At 47.1% G+C, this 15,890-nt stretch overlaps 1 protein-coding gene across 2 annotated transcripts in view; it reads left to right on the top strand.

The window, feature by feature from the left end:
- Nucleotides 1–15,890, top strand: part of TTC38 (tetratricopeptide repeat domain 38) — a 46,052-nt gene that overhangs the window by 14,371 nt on the left and 15,791 nt on the right. For both annotated transcript variants that reach the window (XM_077469331.1, XM_077469330.1), the window contains exons 3-7: nucleotides 9,038–9,119; nucleotides 10,597–10,768; nucleotides 11,532–11,705; nucleotides 14,027–14,102; nucleotides 15,771–15,890. In XM_077469331.1, coding sequence (XP_077325457.1) covers nucleotides 9,038–9,119; nucleotides 10,597–10,768; nucleotides 11,532–11,705; nucleotides 14,027–14,102; nucleotides 15,771–15,890 — 624 coding nt within the window. The remainder of the gene's footprint in view (nucleotides 1–9,037; nucleotides 9,120–10,596; nucleotides 10,769–11,531; nucleotides 11,706–14,026; nucleotides 14,103–15,770) is intronic.

The raw sequence follows: 15,890 nt of genomic DNA, 5'->3' as shown, positions 1-15,890 counted from the left end.
TCGCTGAAGATGGCCTGCTAGCCTAGTAGCTAGAATCTTGGTGTAAATTTTTAGATCAACATTTAGGAGAGAGATAGGTCGGTAACTACCGCAGGCTGTCGGGTCTTTTCCCCTCCTTATGGATCACCGAGATGTGAGCGGTCAAGGAATCTTTAGTGAACTCCCCACCCTCCCCTATTGCATTAAATAGTGCAAGCATAGGCTGCCCTAGCAGGTCTAGCAGGCGTTTATAGTATTGCAACGTATACCCGTCTGGTCCCGGGACCTTCCCTGGCTTCATCGTCCCTATAGCTTTTTGAATTTCCGGCAAAGTAATGGGGGATTCTAGTTCCTCCTTCACCGTAGGGGATAAGGAGGGGATTTGGGATTTTGCTAAGTAGTCGGTCAGGGCGGTCGGGGGTGGGGGGTGCGCCTGTAGATTGTAAAGGTCTGAATAGAAATTCCTGAACTCACGGGTTATATGCATGGGTAATTGGGCTTTCCGTCCCTTGGGCACCACGACAAGGGGAACATATGTCTGAAGCTTACGTTCCCTGACCAGTCTTGCCAGTAGCTTCCCACATTTGTCGCCGGATTCGTAAGTCATCCCGCGGCAAAATTGAATGGCAGCTTTAGCCCTATAATGAAGAAGGTCCGTAATCTGTTTCCTGACTGCCAGCAGGTCAGTTTCTGAGGAATGCGAGGGAGCATGTTTATGTCTGGCCTCTATGACTCGTAGCTGTTCCAAAAGCTGGTTCAGCTGTTCGGTGCGTTCCCGTTTTATCCGGGCGCCGTGCTGTATGAGGACCCCCCGCACTACAGTCTTGTGGGCCTCCCACAGAACACCCGGAGGACAGTCTGGGAGGTCATTTTCCTGCAAATAACAACGCAGGGTCTTAGTGACAGCATCCAGGACCTCCGGGGTCTGGAGGAGACTCTCGTTCAAGCGCCAAAACCTATGCGTCAGGGAGGAAGCGTCTGACAGTCTATATGTAAGGACGATCGGCGCATGATCCGACCATGTCCTGTCTCCTATGGAAGAGCTTTCAACTGCGTGCAATTGGGAGTGGGGAATCAGAAAGTAATCAATTCTGGTATAAAGTTTGTGCATGGGGGAATAAAACGTGTAATCGCGTTCTCCCGAATGCTGGAGCCTCCAGACATCTATCAGTTGTGAGTCATGCAGTGTCTTCGCGATGCGTTTAATCTGAGCTATCGGCATGGAGGTCCGGCCAGATGACGTGTCTACAGAAGGGATCAGCGGGGTATTAAAGTCTCCTCCTAGCAATAATTGCCCAACTTTAAATTCCTGTAGTTTTTCCATGGTCCTCTCTATAAAAGTGGCTTGGAGTTCGTTAGGGGCATATATGGCCGCCAGGGTCACCTGTACCTGACCAATAAGCCCCTTCAGGAACACATATCTGCCCGAAGGATCTAACAGGGATCCCTGGCAACGCCACGGAAGTTTACTAGAGAGGAGTATGGAGACCCCTTTGGATTTAGCTAGTGGGTTGGTTGAATGATACGTCCATTGGTAGTGTCTATTGCGTAGGTATGGCAGTGCATTTGGCTTAAAATGTGTCTCTTGTATAAAGGCAATATCAGCATGTAATCTTTTCAGATCAGCTAGAAGCATGCGGCGCTTTTCAGGCGTGTTGAGGCCCTTCGCGTTTAGTGACAGCACGTTTACCCGTGGTATCGACATATGCAAATCTAGGGGACCTCCGAATCAGAGAAAGGGGGGAGGACTGGATAAGGAAAAAGAGGTGGGGGGGGGAACACTGGGCCGGGGAGACGGGGACGGTAAGAAGGGAGGCAGGAAGGGTGCAGGAGGGGGTCAGAGCGGGGTGAGGGGGGGGGTGGGGAGGGGGGGGGGGGTGAAGGGAGGGATGGGTTGAGGACCTAGAAAGAGGGGTGTAGCGAGGGAAAGCAGAAAGAGAGAGAGGAAAGAGAAAGACAAGAAACCGACAACCGGTACTGTTATGGGAAAAGAGGGGTCAGAAGAGGGGAGAAATAGAGCGGAGAAGAGGAAAGAAAGAGAACACGAAAAACTTTGAACACGGGAGTGGGCCTAATGCCCTTGCCTCCCTATAACACAGGTAAGAGCATATAATCACCCAGGGGAAACTAACCGTCACCCCTAGGACAATATGCCGGCCTATTGGTGGGGACGAGGCTGACAAGGAAACCGGTTAGCCAGCTCCACTGGCCCGCCTCCCACCTCTCGCAGGTCATAGATGTACCATGCGTAACACCTCAAAACCATCTAACAAAAATCTAGAAAATAATCAATAATCAAACCACAAAGTAGCATTCTGGGTAAATCAGATAAGTAAAGCAGGTAGCTATACTAATGAGCAGCAACCCAGGTAATATAACGAACAGGTTACACCGCGTCCGGGTAGTGCAACCAGAAGCCCCCCCCCCCCCCCCCCGGGCACATACAACTATCCTCATCCCCCAGCCCCCCCATCCCCCCCCACCCCTCCCCCAGCAACAAGCGCCATCCCCATACAGCCAGAAATACAGTGCCAAAAATAACCTAAAACAAAACGTAATAACAGGAGAATAGAAAACAAGGGCATAAAAGTAATGAAAATAAAAAACATCCCACCTCCCCCCTCCTGGAGAACATGGCAGGCAGGATCCATAGTTCTGCAGCAGATGCAAGGGCTTGCATACGCCTGAGCACCCGAGCCAAGAGTACCTTCATGTGTAGAGAAATTCCTTGTTCGGAACTGTCAACCGGGCTATCCGGTTGAAGAGGTACTCCGGTAATGCCTGCCGGCAGGGCTTAAACGCCCCCGCCACATGTGGTGAAGGAACCGTCTGGTACCACAATGGTGAGCCAGTCCGCTCGGAAAAGAAGCACCGGTACATCAGCGGAGTCCAGCAGGTAAGCTGAGTTGTTAACAAACCAGAGTCCACGAGAGATAATACCCACCAGCAAGGGTTCCATGACACGCGGGGATATTCTGCCGCGTGTGTCACTGAAGCAGTAATCTGTGGCTCATTCAGTGATCCGCCAACAGGAGATGAGTCGCCACAAGAGGTACAGACTCCCGGACATGTAGGTAGTAGAGGGGCTCCATGGACGGCATTACGGCGAGGAGGGGAAGGCAGGATAGCAGCAAAGAGTCAGCGAGGAGGGGAGAGGGGGGGTACCAACCGCCCAGGCCGTATTCCTAGTGCCAAACATCAGCTCATCGTATATGACAGCGATGGCGGTGACAAATACAATGGTGGGGGCGAGAGGGGGGGGGGGGGGGGAACAGCGGGCAAGGGACCAAAAGAGAAAAAAGTTACCTCAGAGCTCGCGGGAGTCCTCTCCTGAAGGCGCCCTGGGTCTGCGGCGTTGCCGCTGCTGCCTGGGCTGCAAGTCACCTCTCCTGCCACGGTTCAGGTCCTGTCCCTGCGGACGGGGTAGAGACGCCAGCCAGTTCGGGATAGCGATAGGCTCCACATCTAGGAAGCTAAACAGAGCAGGCAGGGAGTCCATGGCACGGAGAGTGAAGACTCGTTGGTCCCTTCGAAACGTGACCGACAACGGGTAGCCCCATCGGTATGTAGCTCCACAGCGCCGTGCCAGGTCCAGCAAGGGCTTCAGTAAGGCAGTAAATCCACCCCCGGGATGCTGCGGAAAATCGCAGTGACGGTGTCCGCCAGGTCCTCCGATCCCGTCGCCTCGGGCAGCCCCCGCAACCGCAGGTTGTTTCTGCGGCTGCGGTCTTCCATCTCCTCCAGTCGCAACTGTTGAGTGAGGAGCATGTCCACGTGTGCTGCCTGTGAGGACTCCATGGCCTCCACCCGTTGCTCCGGGGCCGATAGGGAATGTTCCCCGCCAGTGACCCTGTTTGCTAAGTCCTTCACTTCTCCCCGGACAAGCGCCAACTCTTTACGGTGAGTCTCTTCCACCTTATCAATCAAGGCGGTGATGTCCGCTCTCGTGGGTAGAGCTTGTAATAGCAGGCGGAGGTCCGTATCCACCGGTTGTGCCGGTCGGGGGGTCTCCATGACGGCCAGGGTAACACTATGGGACGTCTGAGGTGTTCCCAGGTGTGGGGCAGGTAGGGAAGCCTGAGAAGTCTCCGAGTCCAGGTCTGGTGAGGAGCAGGTAGCCCGGTCAGTGTCCACGTGGGCGCGCTCCGGCGCCATATTGGGTCCCGAGGAGCGGTGCTGAGGGATATGAAAAAGCCTCCCAATATCACCCGAGTGGGATGCAGGAGTCGGTGGTCGGGTAGGCTTGCCGTTCCTGTGTGTGGTCTTCTTCTTTGAGGTGGGCATAGTGCGGTCTAACTGCACAAATTATCCGTCGAGGTGAGAGACGGCCGGGAGCTCAAGCAATGCACGTCTCTATCCTTCCATGTCCAGGCCACGCCCCCCCGCTTTTACCGTTTTTGAGTAGTTTGATGGCTTGCCTAAGTTCCGAGGATGTGATTGGGGCTTCTAGTGGGGCAGAATCTAGGCCGTCTAGGGATGGAATGCCACTATTGGCTAGATATTCCTGGATAACCAGCTGTCTATCTTCTGCCATATGCGGTTGCCTATGCTGTGGGGGTAGATTGTACAGCTTTGCGTAGACACTGCAGAAGTGATCGGCTTTCGCTTCCGATGATACATCAAGATGCCCTTTAGCACTCCTAATGCCAGCAATATTGCCGGCAGAAGAATGTTCCCTTAACACTTTCGCCAGGAACCTACCCGCCTTGTTTCCTGACTCATAGTAGATGCGCTTTTTGAAAAACAGCATTCGTTTAGCTCTGGAATCCAGTAAATGCTGTAAGTCTTTCCTAGCCTCTAGTAGTTTTTTAGCAGAGTCTATCAAGAGCGATTGTTTATGCAACGATTCTAAGGAGTTGATCCGTGAGATCAAATTCTTTATTTGAGCTTCTCTTTCTTTTTTACGTCTGGATCCCATTGCGATCAATGACCCTCGAATAGTACATTTATGTGCCTCCCACACTGCCAGCGGATCTGAGTCTGGGTTAATATTACATCTAAAAAATTCCGTCAGATTTTCGGTTATAGTGGGTAAAAATGTCGGGTCAGTCAGTAATGATGTGTTGAGTCTCCATGTTGGCTGTCGGCACGCGGGCTCCGTAGGTCCAGAGAAATGGAGACTGGGGAGTGGTCCGAGATCGTCTGGGTGCCTATATGTGCCCCAGTCATCCTCGGGAGGTCCCTTTTGTGAAATAAACACGTAATCCAGCCTAGCATACCTAGCATGTGGCGTGGAGAAGTGTGTGTAGTCCCTTTCTTCTGGACTGAGGAAACGCCACGCATCAACTAGTTGTAAAGATTGTAAGAGGGACTTTAGTTTCTTAAGCGTCCTTTAGGTAATGCAAGTTTTCCCATTTGGAGGTGTCCACGAGGGGATTCAGTGGGACATTAAAGTCTCCCCCCAGTATCAGACAGCCAGCTGCAAAACCCCTCCGGGTCACATAATTGTTCAGATAACTCAAAGGGTGCCTCTTTGCTGATCAATATTGAGGTCCCCTTAGATCTTGAGTCATTGGTCGTGGCGTGGAATGCCCTAGGAAAGTAGGCGTTTGTGAGTTTCGGTATGTGGTGCGTCTTAAAATGGGTCTCCTGAAGGAATACAAAATGGGGTTTACCTTTCTTGAGCTCCCTCAGCAGGGTGGAGCGATGCTACGGAATGTTTAGACCTCTGACGTTGTGGGAAATCAGTATGGGGGACTGTCCCAAAGATGAGTAGACCATGGTAGCCAATCAGGAGGAGGCGGTCGAAGATCAAACCTGCAGGAGTTAAACTGAGAGAATTGCGTTAGCGGCTAGATCAGAGACCCCGGCCTGCACTGCTAGAACAGTGTTAACAACTACCTTGTAGAAAATAAGATAAAGGAGGAGAGAAGAAATGAGAGAGAGGAAGAGTAGGTGCAAGCAATTAACACTCTGGGAGTCCCCACTCCGGATCAGCCAATCACCGCTCCGGCATGAGGGACTCTCCAACTCAGTGCAGCGGGCCCTCCGTCACAGTTAAGAAATGGGGAGCACTTTGTGGGGTCACCGGGAGGCAACGGCAAGTAGGCAGCAGCCCACCTGTTAATCTATGTAGGTGTGAGTCAAACAACTAAACCCAAAAGGAACAAACCTGTCTAAGCCCCTGTACACACAGTCGGAGATTCTGCCAACCAAATCCGTCGGATTTTGTCCGTCAGATTTAGTCTGACGGATTGTGTCCGAAACTGTTGCATACACACGGTCGGACTAAGTTGTCAAAAAATCTGATCTTTCAGAACGTGATGATGTAATTTCGTTACGATGGGACTAGATTCAGGCTAGTAGCCAATAGCTTTGATGTAGGAATTTGATCTGAGCATGCGTGGCACTTGGTCCGATCAAAATTCTCTACACATGATCGGATTACGTCCGACCGGCCCAGTTGGGAAATATTTCCAACATGTTGGAAAATTGGGTTCGACAGAGATTCGGACGGAATCAGTCCGATGCATACCACACACAGTCGGATTATCTGACGACACGGTCCGATAAGATGCATTCCGACGGATTCTCTGACCGTGTGTACGCAGCATAACACACACGCAGCCGTAAAGGCAATAGCTGAAATTACAGAACTGTTATACACCCGACCATGGTGTATATGGTAAAACTAAATAGACAGACAACGGAACCTGCCGAGGGGATTACATAGACTTCTCTTTCTGGCATGGAGCAAATGAGACCTCTAGGGAAGTAACCCAAATTGGTCACACAATGATTGGCCCCATGAGTATCCGTCAGAGAAGCAGGTTATGAATCCTCTGAAAACATAAAAAACAACACCCAAGCCCGAGAATGAACCTAATGGTTCAGAAAGCAAGATTACACCAAACCCACATCAGTTTCTACAATGGACTTCAGGAGTGCATTTCAAGTCGGGATGGGGCCCCTCAAACCTGTTTGGGGCAGTGTCCGCCCTGTGTCCGGCTCAGGGTATCTGGGCCACAGGAAGTTCACAATAAGACCAAGGTCCCATACACGGGCTCAGGGTGTGAGAGGTGCCTGTAGAAAGGCATTACCTGGGTGTAGTTCCCTTAAAAGCAAAAAAGAAAAAAGGGAAAAGCAAAGAGATCCAAAAATGGAGACAGCACAGCGGTGCTTTCAAACGCACAATCAATCCTCATCAGGCTGTTCTATAGCAGATCCGGCGTGTCTTCTCGGAGTGCCTGTTCTGGAACCTCCTCCACGGCCATGTTTTAGGTTTCTTCGCCTGTCTTTTGTCCGGTGAAGGGAAAGGGGAAGCTGGAGGGCTCCTTTCCTGAGGGGGCTGCAGAAAGTCAGCATACCAGTCTGGGAGGTCCACTTTACCCAGTTCCAGGGCCTCACAAAATTCCAGAAGATCTTCTGGAGTGTGCAAAGCATGTTGGTGTCCATTGTAGGTGACTGTCAGGGCAAACGGGAAGCGCCACGTGTACCGGAGCTCCCTTTCTCTCAATTTCTCCAGCAGGGGGAGCAAGGCCCGCCGGTTCCTCAGGGTAATCTGTGACAAGTCCTGAAACAGCATTATTGTTGCGCCATTAAAAATAACACAATCATTACTCCTCGCCTTGCGCATAATGTCCTCTTTAAATACAAAGCTTTGTAAACAGCAGATGATGTCTCTTGGAGGAGCTGAATCAGATCCCCTGGGCCTGAGTGCTCTGTGCGCTCTGACAAAGTCAATCTCAGTGTCCTCCTGCCTTTCCAACAAGCTATTGAAGACTCTCCTTAGAGCCGAGACAATCTGGTCGCATTCCACAGATTCAGGGATCCCCCTCACTCTTATGTTGCACCTTCTCCCTCTATTATCGAGGTCTTCAATGTGTCTGTTCATGTCTATAAAGTGGTGCGATTGAGTAGTCGTGGTCAGCCCCAGTCTGTGTATTGCTTTGTCCCTGAGTCTGCCTGCGTTTTCCTCTGCAGCCATTTTCTCATTAAGTAAAATCATGCTGGTTTTCAGGTCAGTGATGGCAGCCGAAAAGGTAGCTTTAATGTCTGCAGCAAACACTGACATGTCAGCAGGTGATCCGGTCTGGACTTACCCCGGCTGGAGTCTTCCGTGGCTGATAGGGAGTCCTCACTGCCTTCTTCCTCCTGGTACGACGGCACCATCTTGGGCCTCATGGCGCTGCCGCTGGCCGCAGGTTTTCGATTTAAAGATGTCCGCTATATTTTTCCCCGGAGTGGGAGCAGAGATACGGCGTGGACGAGTTTGTGAGCTCGAGTGGTGATTTTTGCCCGGCATCTGATGGCTGGTGGTCGGGTGTAGGGCTGTTAACGGCCGTGTGTGCTGAGGAGCTCCTTCAGTGTGCTACTACCTCCATTGCGCGCCAAGCCACGCCCCCTGAAGTACTTTTTTTTATTTTTTATTCCTGCCTCTATATATGGTACCCTGTTCTACAATCTCTTCTACAGTCTGTAATTGAACTGTCATAATAGTACATTCAATGACTGTTCATTTTCTCTGGACAGCTCAAACTTTAATACACTTTGCCTGATTTAAAAAAACAAAACAAATGTGGAGGTAAACTCATCTGTCCACCAGCAAAAAATTAAAACCCCATAGAAAAAGTTGTCCATATGTTGAATACATCATGATTAATATCCTTACCATGCACAGTGTTTTAGGGCACACCCACCCCCCTTTGCTAAAGCCAAAAACTAGGCCTTACTTTCAATTCACTGTTGCATTGGTAATGCACATGGGGGAGCTGCGAGCACCTATGTCATCCTGCCAAGGCACTCGGCCTGGCCTGGATGCCACCAATAAGTGCTATGGGTGTATATCAAGTATATACTATAAATGTTCTGATGGGGATGTTGTAAAGCTATGTTTAATTCCAATTTAATTGTATTTTTTCAGATATGAGCTGTGTAAGTAGTTTTTAAATGGAAGCACTAAGTGTGTTGGTAGGCACTGTATCTATAAAGGGCACAAGAATACTCAAGCTCCTGGTTTCATGGCTTGCATTATTATGGATCTTTTGTATGCATAAATGGGTTACTCTTCAACCTTGAAGTGGAAAAGTATCTGTGAGTTAACATTTTCATCTTCCAGTATGCCACTTGGACAAATGACGCAACCTTTGGAGGAATTGAAGGATGTCTATCTAACATGAAAGCTGCAGATCCTAATTTTGGTAAGTGCATTTGGAAACCACAATATATATTAAAGCAAAACCCCAGTAATAAAATAAAAATTATGGTCTATTAGAATATAAAATAAAAAAAAGTTTATTCTGCAGTCCTCGTCCTATAATATAAAGCATTAATCCTTTTCACCAATAGATATCCTCAGTCTACAAGGTTAAATAACGGCCAGTCTATACACCATGCTGGACCCCCACCTGTAGCCTAGACTTGGGATTAAGGTACTGCCGCATTTAATACCATGGGATTCAACATGATCTCGGCCAGGGATAAGTTTATCTAACTCCAAATCTGTCCACTGTGTTTAGTGCACCCCCAAAAACTATCAATTATTTACTCCTACCTCTCCAGTGTCTGCCGAAGATGGGGTACTGACATGGGCACCTTCTTTCATGCTGTTTGGTAATGCCCCAAACTGCAGCAATACTGGATGGAGGTTGTGGATGCAATCAATGCAGTGGGTGACCAGACACTGCCGATCGATCTTGAAACTTTTTTACTAGGTATTGTTGACACAGTTGATACTACTTAAAGCGGGGTTCCACCCTAAAGTGGAACCTCCGCTGATCGGATCCCTCCCCCCCTCCGGTGTCACAATTGGCACCTTTCAGGGGGGAGGGGGGGGTGGAGATACCTGTCAAAGACAGGTATTTACACCCACTTCCGGGCATAGACTCCCGTGGGAGTCTACGCCATTTCCTGTCCTGCCGCGCTGTCTGCTGGGACACACACGGGTCTCAGAGACAGCGCGGAGAATTCCTATTGCGCTGCGCGACTCGCGCATGCGCAGTAGGGAACCGGGAAGTGAAGCCGATTCGCTTCACTTCCTGATTTCCCTCAGCTAGAATGGTGGCGGCAGCAGCTGAGGGCCGAGCGATCGATCGGCCTCGGCTGCCGGCATCGCTGGAACCCGGGACAGGTGAGTGTCCATTTATTAAAAGTCAGCAGCTGTAGTATTTATAGCTGCTGGCTTTTAATATATATATATTTTTTTTGGTGGAATCCCTCTTTAACATATGAAACTCTGTATTTTCGACTCTATTTACTATGCAAGAAGAGAAATTCTGCTCAAATGGAACATGGTTGGATAATGACGATCAATGGGATCTTTCCTTTCCACAAACTCGCATACGCTAGTAGAAATTTGATAAAGTCTGGGTCAATTGGATTGATGAACAGGGCTTGACTGTTTTTGAAGCTGTTTCACTTTTGCCTTTTCCTACTGGTTGGTCTTCTTGTAACAGGGTGTGACACTATCTCACTGTGTGCAGTGAAATCAAACTACGGTAAGCAATTTCAATTTCAGAGGAGCTTGTACAACTGGAAAGACTGATGGAAAGGCTGGAATTTAGCTTCATTAGTACTCTATACCCAAAGGATATGCAGTAATCTATTGCATACGTGTTGCAGATTCTATTTCGATTTTATATAGCTGACCATTCTCATGTCTATCTCCTGTTTTTCTAGTGATGGGATATGTGCTTTCCAATGGTTTGGAACTAATCGGCACAGGGCGTCCACCTCTATTAGATAAGGAGCTGCAAAATGATCTGAAGACCATGTCCGATCTGGCCAAGGCACAATCCTTGACAGAACGAGAACAGTCACATGTAGCCGCAGTTGAAACCTTCGCTAAAGGGTATGTAGTGAGCTTTCGTTTTGCAGCTGTGTAGTTGCTGACATTAGTAACACTAAATTGTATCTATACCAGGGATAGGCTAACTAAGGTACCGGTACCATGGTGGGCACCTCATGTCTTTTTCAGTGGCATCTGGAAGACAGCCATGTGACACGTGCAGGCTCAGACTGGCCAATTGGAGGACCTGAGGATCTTTCAGTGGGCCCCTGCTCCCTACAAATACAGCACTGCTGCCATAGGCTGTAAATGACTACTCAATCGGCTCTCAGTTAAAAAAACATGACCTGCCCCTCTGCAGAAGCAGCTCGTCCACTTGCTGGCCCTCCTTCCAGTCATAGGCCACCTGTGACTGCAGATTACATCATGTGAAGATGCCTGTCTGCCTGCCTATTCTCTTCCTTCTCCTAGTGAAAATGTCACCTGCAGCATGTATGAAGTTTATTATACTGTGTAGGAAATAGGGCTGATCTGAGGTGTAAAGGTGCATGAATTGTGGTTGATCGTAGGTCTGAGGCTGCAGGAATGGGGGCCGATTTGAGATCTGAACATGCAGGAATTGGGGAAAAGGTTGCTGACCCCTGACCTAAACCCAAGAACAAAAACAAAATGTATTACTGCTTACCAGTCCTTAGATGTGGTGGGTGCATTCGTTTTTTTTTTTTTTTTTTAACAGGCTAGCTGGTTTCAGTATCTTACATTTTTTTGTAATTGATTAAATAAAAGCAGTTTTAATTGATTATTGTTTTTTTTTTTTCCCCAATAGAAACCTTGTGAAGGCTGCTGCATTTTGGGAAGAGATCCTACAGAACCATCCCCTGGATCTGCTAGCACTGAAATTGGCCCATGACACATACTTTTACCTTGGACAACAGATGCAAATTAGAGATTCTATTGCCCGGGTTCTTCCGCACTGGACTCTAAAAACCCCTCTAAGTAGGTGAGCACACATACTGTAAGTCGGGGCAAAATAATGAAGGAAAAAAAAAACATACTCCGTAGATCTCTGCAATGCATGCACATTTCCTTTTAAAAACCATGTACGTAAATAAAAATGACTGATCTCAAAGAGTTCTAGTGTGTTCCTAGCTTCCTACTTGAGCTAACCCAGTACCTCTGCTGCACTGAAAGTATTTATCTATATAACACACACACACACACACTCTGACAAGCATTGAATATGCTTGTATGTCACAAAAGTGAGTACACCTCTCACATTATTAATATTTTATTCTGTCTTTTCATGTGACAACACTGAAGAAATGACACTTTGCTACAATGTAAAGTAGTGAGTGTACAGCTTGTATAACAGTGTAAATTTTCTATCCCCTCAAAATAACTCAACACATAGCGATTAATGTCTAAACCGCTGGCAATAAAAGTGAGTACACCCCTAAGTGAAAATTTCCAAATTGAGTCCAAAGTGTCAATATTTTGTGTGGCCACCATTATTTTCCAGCACTACCTTAACCCTCTTGGGCATGGAGTTCACCAGAGCTTCACAGGTTGTCACCTGGAGTTCTATTCCACTCCTCCATGATGACATCACGGAGTTGGTGGATGTTAGAGACCTTGCGCTCCTCTACCTTCTGTTTTGAGGGGATCATGCTCTGCTTCAGTATATCACAGTACATGTTGACATTCATGGTTCCCTCAATGAACTGTAGCTCCCCAGTGCCGGCAGCGCTCATGCAGATCCAGACCATGACACTCCCACCACCATGCTTGACTGTAGGCAAGACACACTTGTCTTTCTACTGCTCACCTGGTTGCCACCACACGCGCTTGACACCATCTGAACCAAATACATTTATCTTGGTCTCATCAGACTACAGGACATGGTTACAGTATTTCATGTCCTTAGTCTGCTTGTCTTCAGCAAACTGTTTGCAGGCTTTCAGCATCAGCTTTAGAAGAGACTTCCTTCTGGGACGACAGCCATGCAGACCAATTTGATGCAGTGTGTGTGTGGCGTATGGTCTGAGCACTGACAGGCTGACCCCCCACCCTTTAAACCTCTGCAGCATTGCTGGCAGCACTTATATGTCTATTTCCCAAAGACAACCTTTGGATATGACGCTGAGCATGGCACTCAACTTCTTTGGTTGACCATGGCGAGGCCTGTTCTGAGTGGAACCTGTCCTGTTAAACAGCTGTATGGTCATGGCCGCCATGCTGCAGCTCAGTTTCAGGATCTTGGCAATCTTCTTATAGCCTAGGCAATCTTTTATGTAGAGCAACACTTATTTTTTTTCAGATCCTCAGAGTTCTTTGCCATGGGGTGCCACGTTGAACTTCCAGTGACCAGTAAGAGAGTGATAAGACCAAATTTAACACACCTGCTCCTCATTCACACCTGAGACCTTGTAACACTAATGGGTCACATGACACCAGGGAGGGTAAATTGGCTAATTGGATCCAATTTGGACATTTTCACTTAGGAGTGTACTCACTCTTGTTGAGGGGACAGCAAATTTACACTGTTATACAAGCTGTACACTCACCACTTTACATTCAAGCAAAGTGTCATTTCTGCAGTGTTGTCACATGAAAAGATATAATAAATTATTTATGAAATGTCAAGGGTGAACTCACTTTTGTGAGATCGTGTGTGTTTGTGTGTGTGTGTGTGTGTGTGTGTGTATAGATATAGATATATATATATATATAATATATATATATAGGTAGGTATGTGTGTGTGGGTACACTGTGGGGCTGGACACTGTACCTGTCCGTTCTGGGTGCATTAAAATACCAGGAGGGATGCACAGCAGCTAGGTAGCCCCTTGTGCCAGGCACAATAGGTTGGCATTTCTAGCCTAGCTTCATTGTGCTTTAGACTTTATGCAGACTGTCAGTGAATTTACAGGCCGCGATGTGTATGTAAAACATTTATGGCCTAGATGGCAGGACATACTGAGTGTAGTATTCTGGCCCTGGAAACTTGCAGCACTCGGCTTCTTTCTATATCCACACATGCGTAGTTCTCTCCCTTTTTACTCTTGCAGAACGCTAAGCTTTGGGAGAGTGCAAACTAAGCAGTTGCTGGAGCAATGCATCCAACACTTGGTACATCCTTCCATCTAGACAGAACAGAGAAGGGAGGACAATGGAAAAAGCAGCTTGAAAAGTAATCATTCTTTTACAGAATGAAGAACTGCATATTAATGTCATTTTAAATGTCATTAAGGGTGAACTAACCCTTTAACAGAAGTAGTCAAGTGAATTGAAATGTATTCTTGTTCTCTCTCTTTCAACCAGTTATATCAGAGGCATGTACTCTTTTGGACTACTTGAAACAAACTTTTATGACCAAGCTTTTAAAGTGGCCAGTGAGGTAAAGATTTTTAATGATTTTACTGTTACTTTTACTTAAATCTGAACTTTAAGAAGGCAGATGTAATGGACACAAATTATTGCAGGTATGTCATTTTTAATGCACCAATAAAGTAGTATTCTGGGTTATATTCAACTTCTCTTAAAACTGCTCCCTCCCCCCTCTTAACACCTATACTAACTACCCCTAATCGGAATCTATTTTCAGGCCACTCCATTCCGCTCACACAATTGACTCCCCAGTGCCAGCAGTGATTTCACAGGAGAGAAGGGAGCTCTAAAAAAGGATTGGCCATTGTAAGCCTATGGGTAACATCACCGATCTGGCATTCCAACTGTTGTCGAGCGCTCTCTTTGCCCCTGCAGCTGGTACTGCCTGATACAGGGGAGTATATATGATCAGGCAGGAGTGACCTGAAAATAGGTAAGTACAGATATGTCTTCCATGAGTTAGTGTTAGTATAGGTGTTAGAAGAGTAAAGGAGTATTTTTAGGGGTAGTTAGATATATCCTGGATTTTTACTTCAAATGTATTTTTAAATTTAAAGTTGAATTCCAGTTTTCCTTAAATAGTTTGAGCCAAGTTTGTTCGGACTAATTATTTCCATTACACAATGATGCAGGTGTCATGTGTGCTATCATACTGTTGTGGCATTGTGACTGTATCCTACTGCTGGAAAAAATAGTCAGTTTGAATGCTTCTCCCCCCCTTTTGTTTATTTTTTATCAATGAATACAAGGACTCCTCGGATTGGCCAATCAGAGGAAGCGTTGTATTCACTGATTAAAGTGGAAGTAAACCCATCGATTTAAACAGTTTAAAAAAAATGGCATGCCGAAAATGCTAACTGCACATTGGCTGTGCTCTAAACCAAACTGTCAAACCACCCAATGGCTGGTGTCATAACGGATCACATGTGCAGCACCATAGCAGCTGAAGATTAAACAGAGGCAAAGATGGCAGCTTCCGTGGATGAAAACGGTAGGGGAGTTTACTTCCACTTTAAAATACAAGGCTTCTCCTGAATGGGGAAGAAGCTTTCAGGCTGATTCTATTTTGTTCCAGCAGCAGATTATTATTGTTATTGTCCAGGATTTATATAGCACCAACAGTTTGCGCAGCTCTTTACAATGTAGTAGGGGGACAGTGCAATTACAATACAGCTATTATTAATATGGTAAAGGATTTATTTAGCGCTGACAGTGTGCACCGTGCTTTACCACATGAGGGCAGACAGTACAGCTAAAATTCAATATAGGAGGAATCGGAGGGCTTGCTTGTTCAATACAGTAGGAATAGGAGGGCTCTGCTCATGGAGCTTACAATCTAAAGGTTGATGGGACGGTAGGTCACTCATACTGCTGCAGGAACACAGAGCCACAAGAACACAGCAGGTCTGTATTCCCACTTTGGTTTGTATTACTGAAAATGTAAATGAGTCACGGGCACAATACAAGTATGCAGATGGGTAGACCAGACTCCACTTGCTGCATACTTGTTATAAGTCAATGAATTTTCAGGCTGTATACACAAGCACATTTAAAAAATAAAATAAAAATTGGTAGCTAATTCTCTTTACAGGAAACTGTCCCCATTGTATTTGTGTTTCCTGTTTTATGCATTGCTTTTAATTTTGAAGTTAGTGCTGTCTGTCTTGTGTATGTCTAGGCATTGGCCATAGAACCGAAGGATGCCTGGTCTGTCCACACCATTGCTCACGTCCATGAAATGAAGGCAGATATAGAAAACGGCCTTGCTTTCTTGCAGAAAACTGAGAAGAACTGGAAA

Source organism: Lithobates pipiens, unplaced genomic scaffold (assembly GCF_037356315.1).
Source record: "Lithobates pipiens isolate NorthernLeopardFrog02 unplaced genomic scaffold, aLitPip1_a1.2 Scaffold_8, whole genome shotgun sequence".
Classification (NCBI taxonomy): Eukaryota; Metazoa; Chordata; class Amphibia; order Anura; family Ranidae; genus Lithobates; species Lithobates pipiens.
This window is presented reverse-complemented; position numbering and strand designations above follow the sequence as displayed.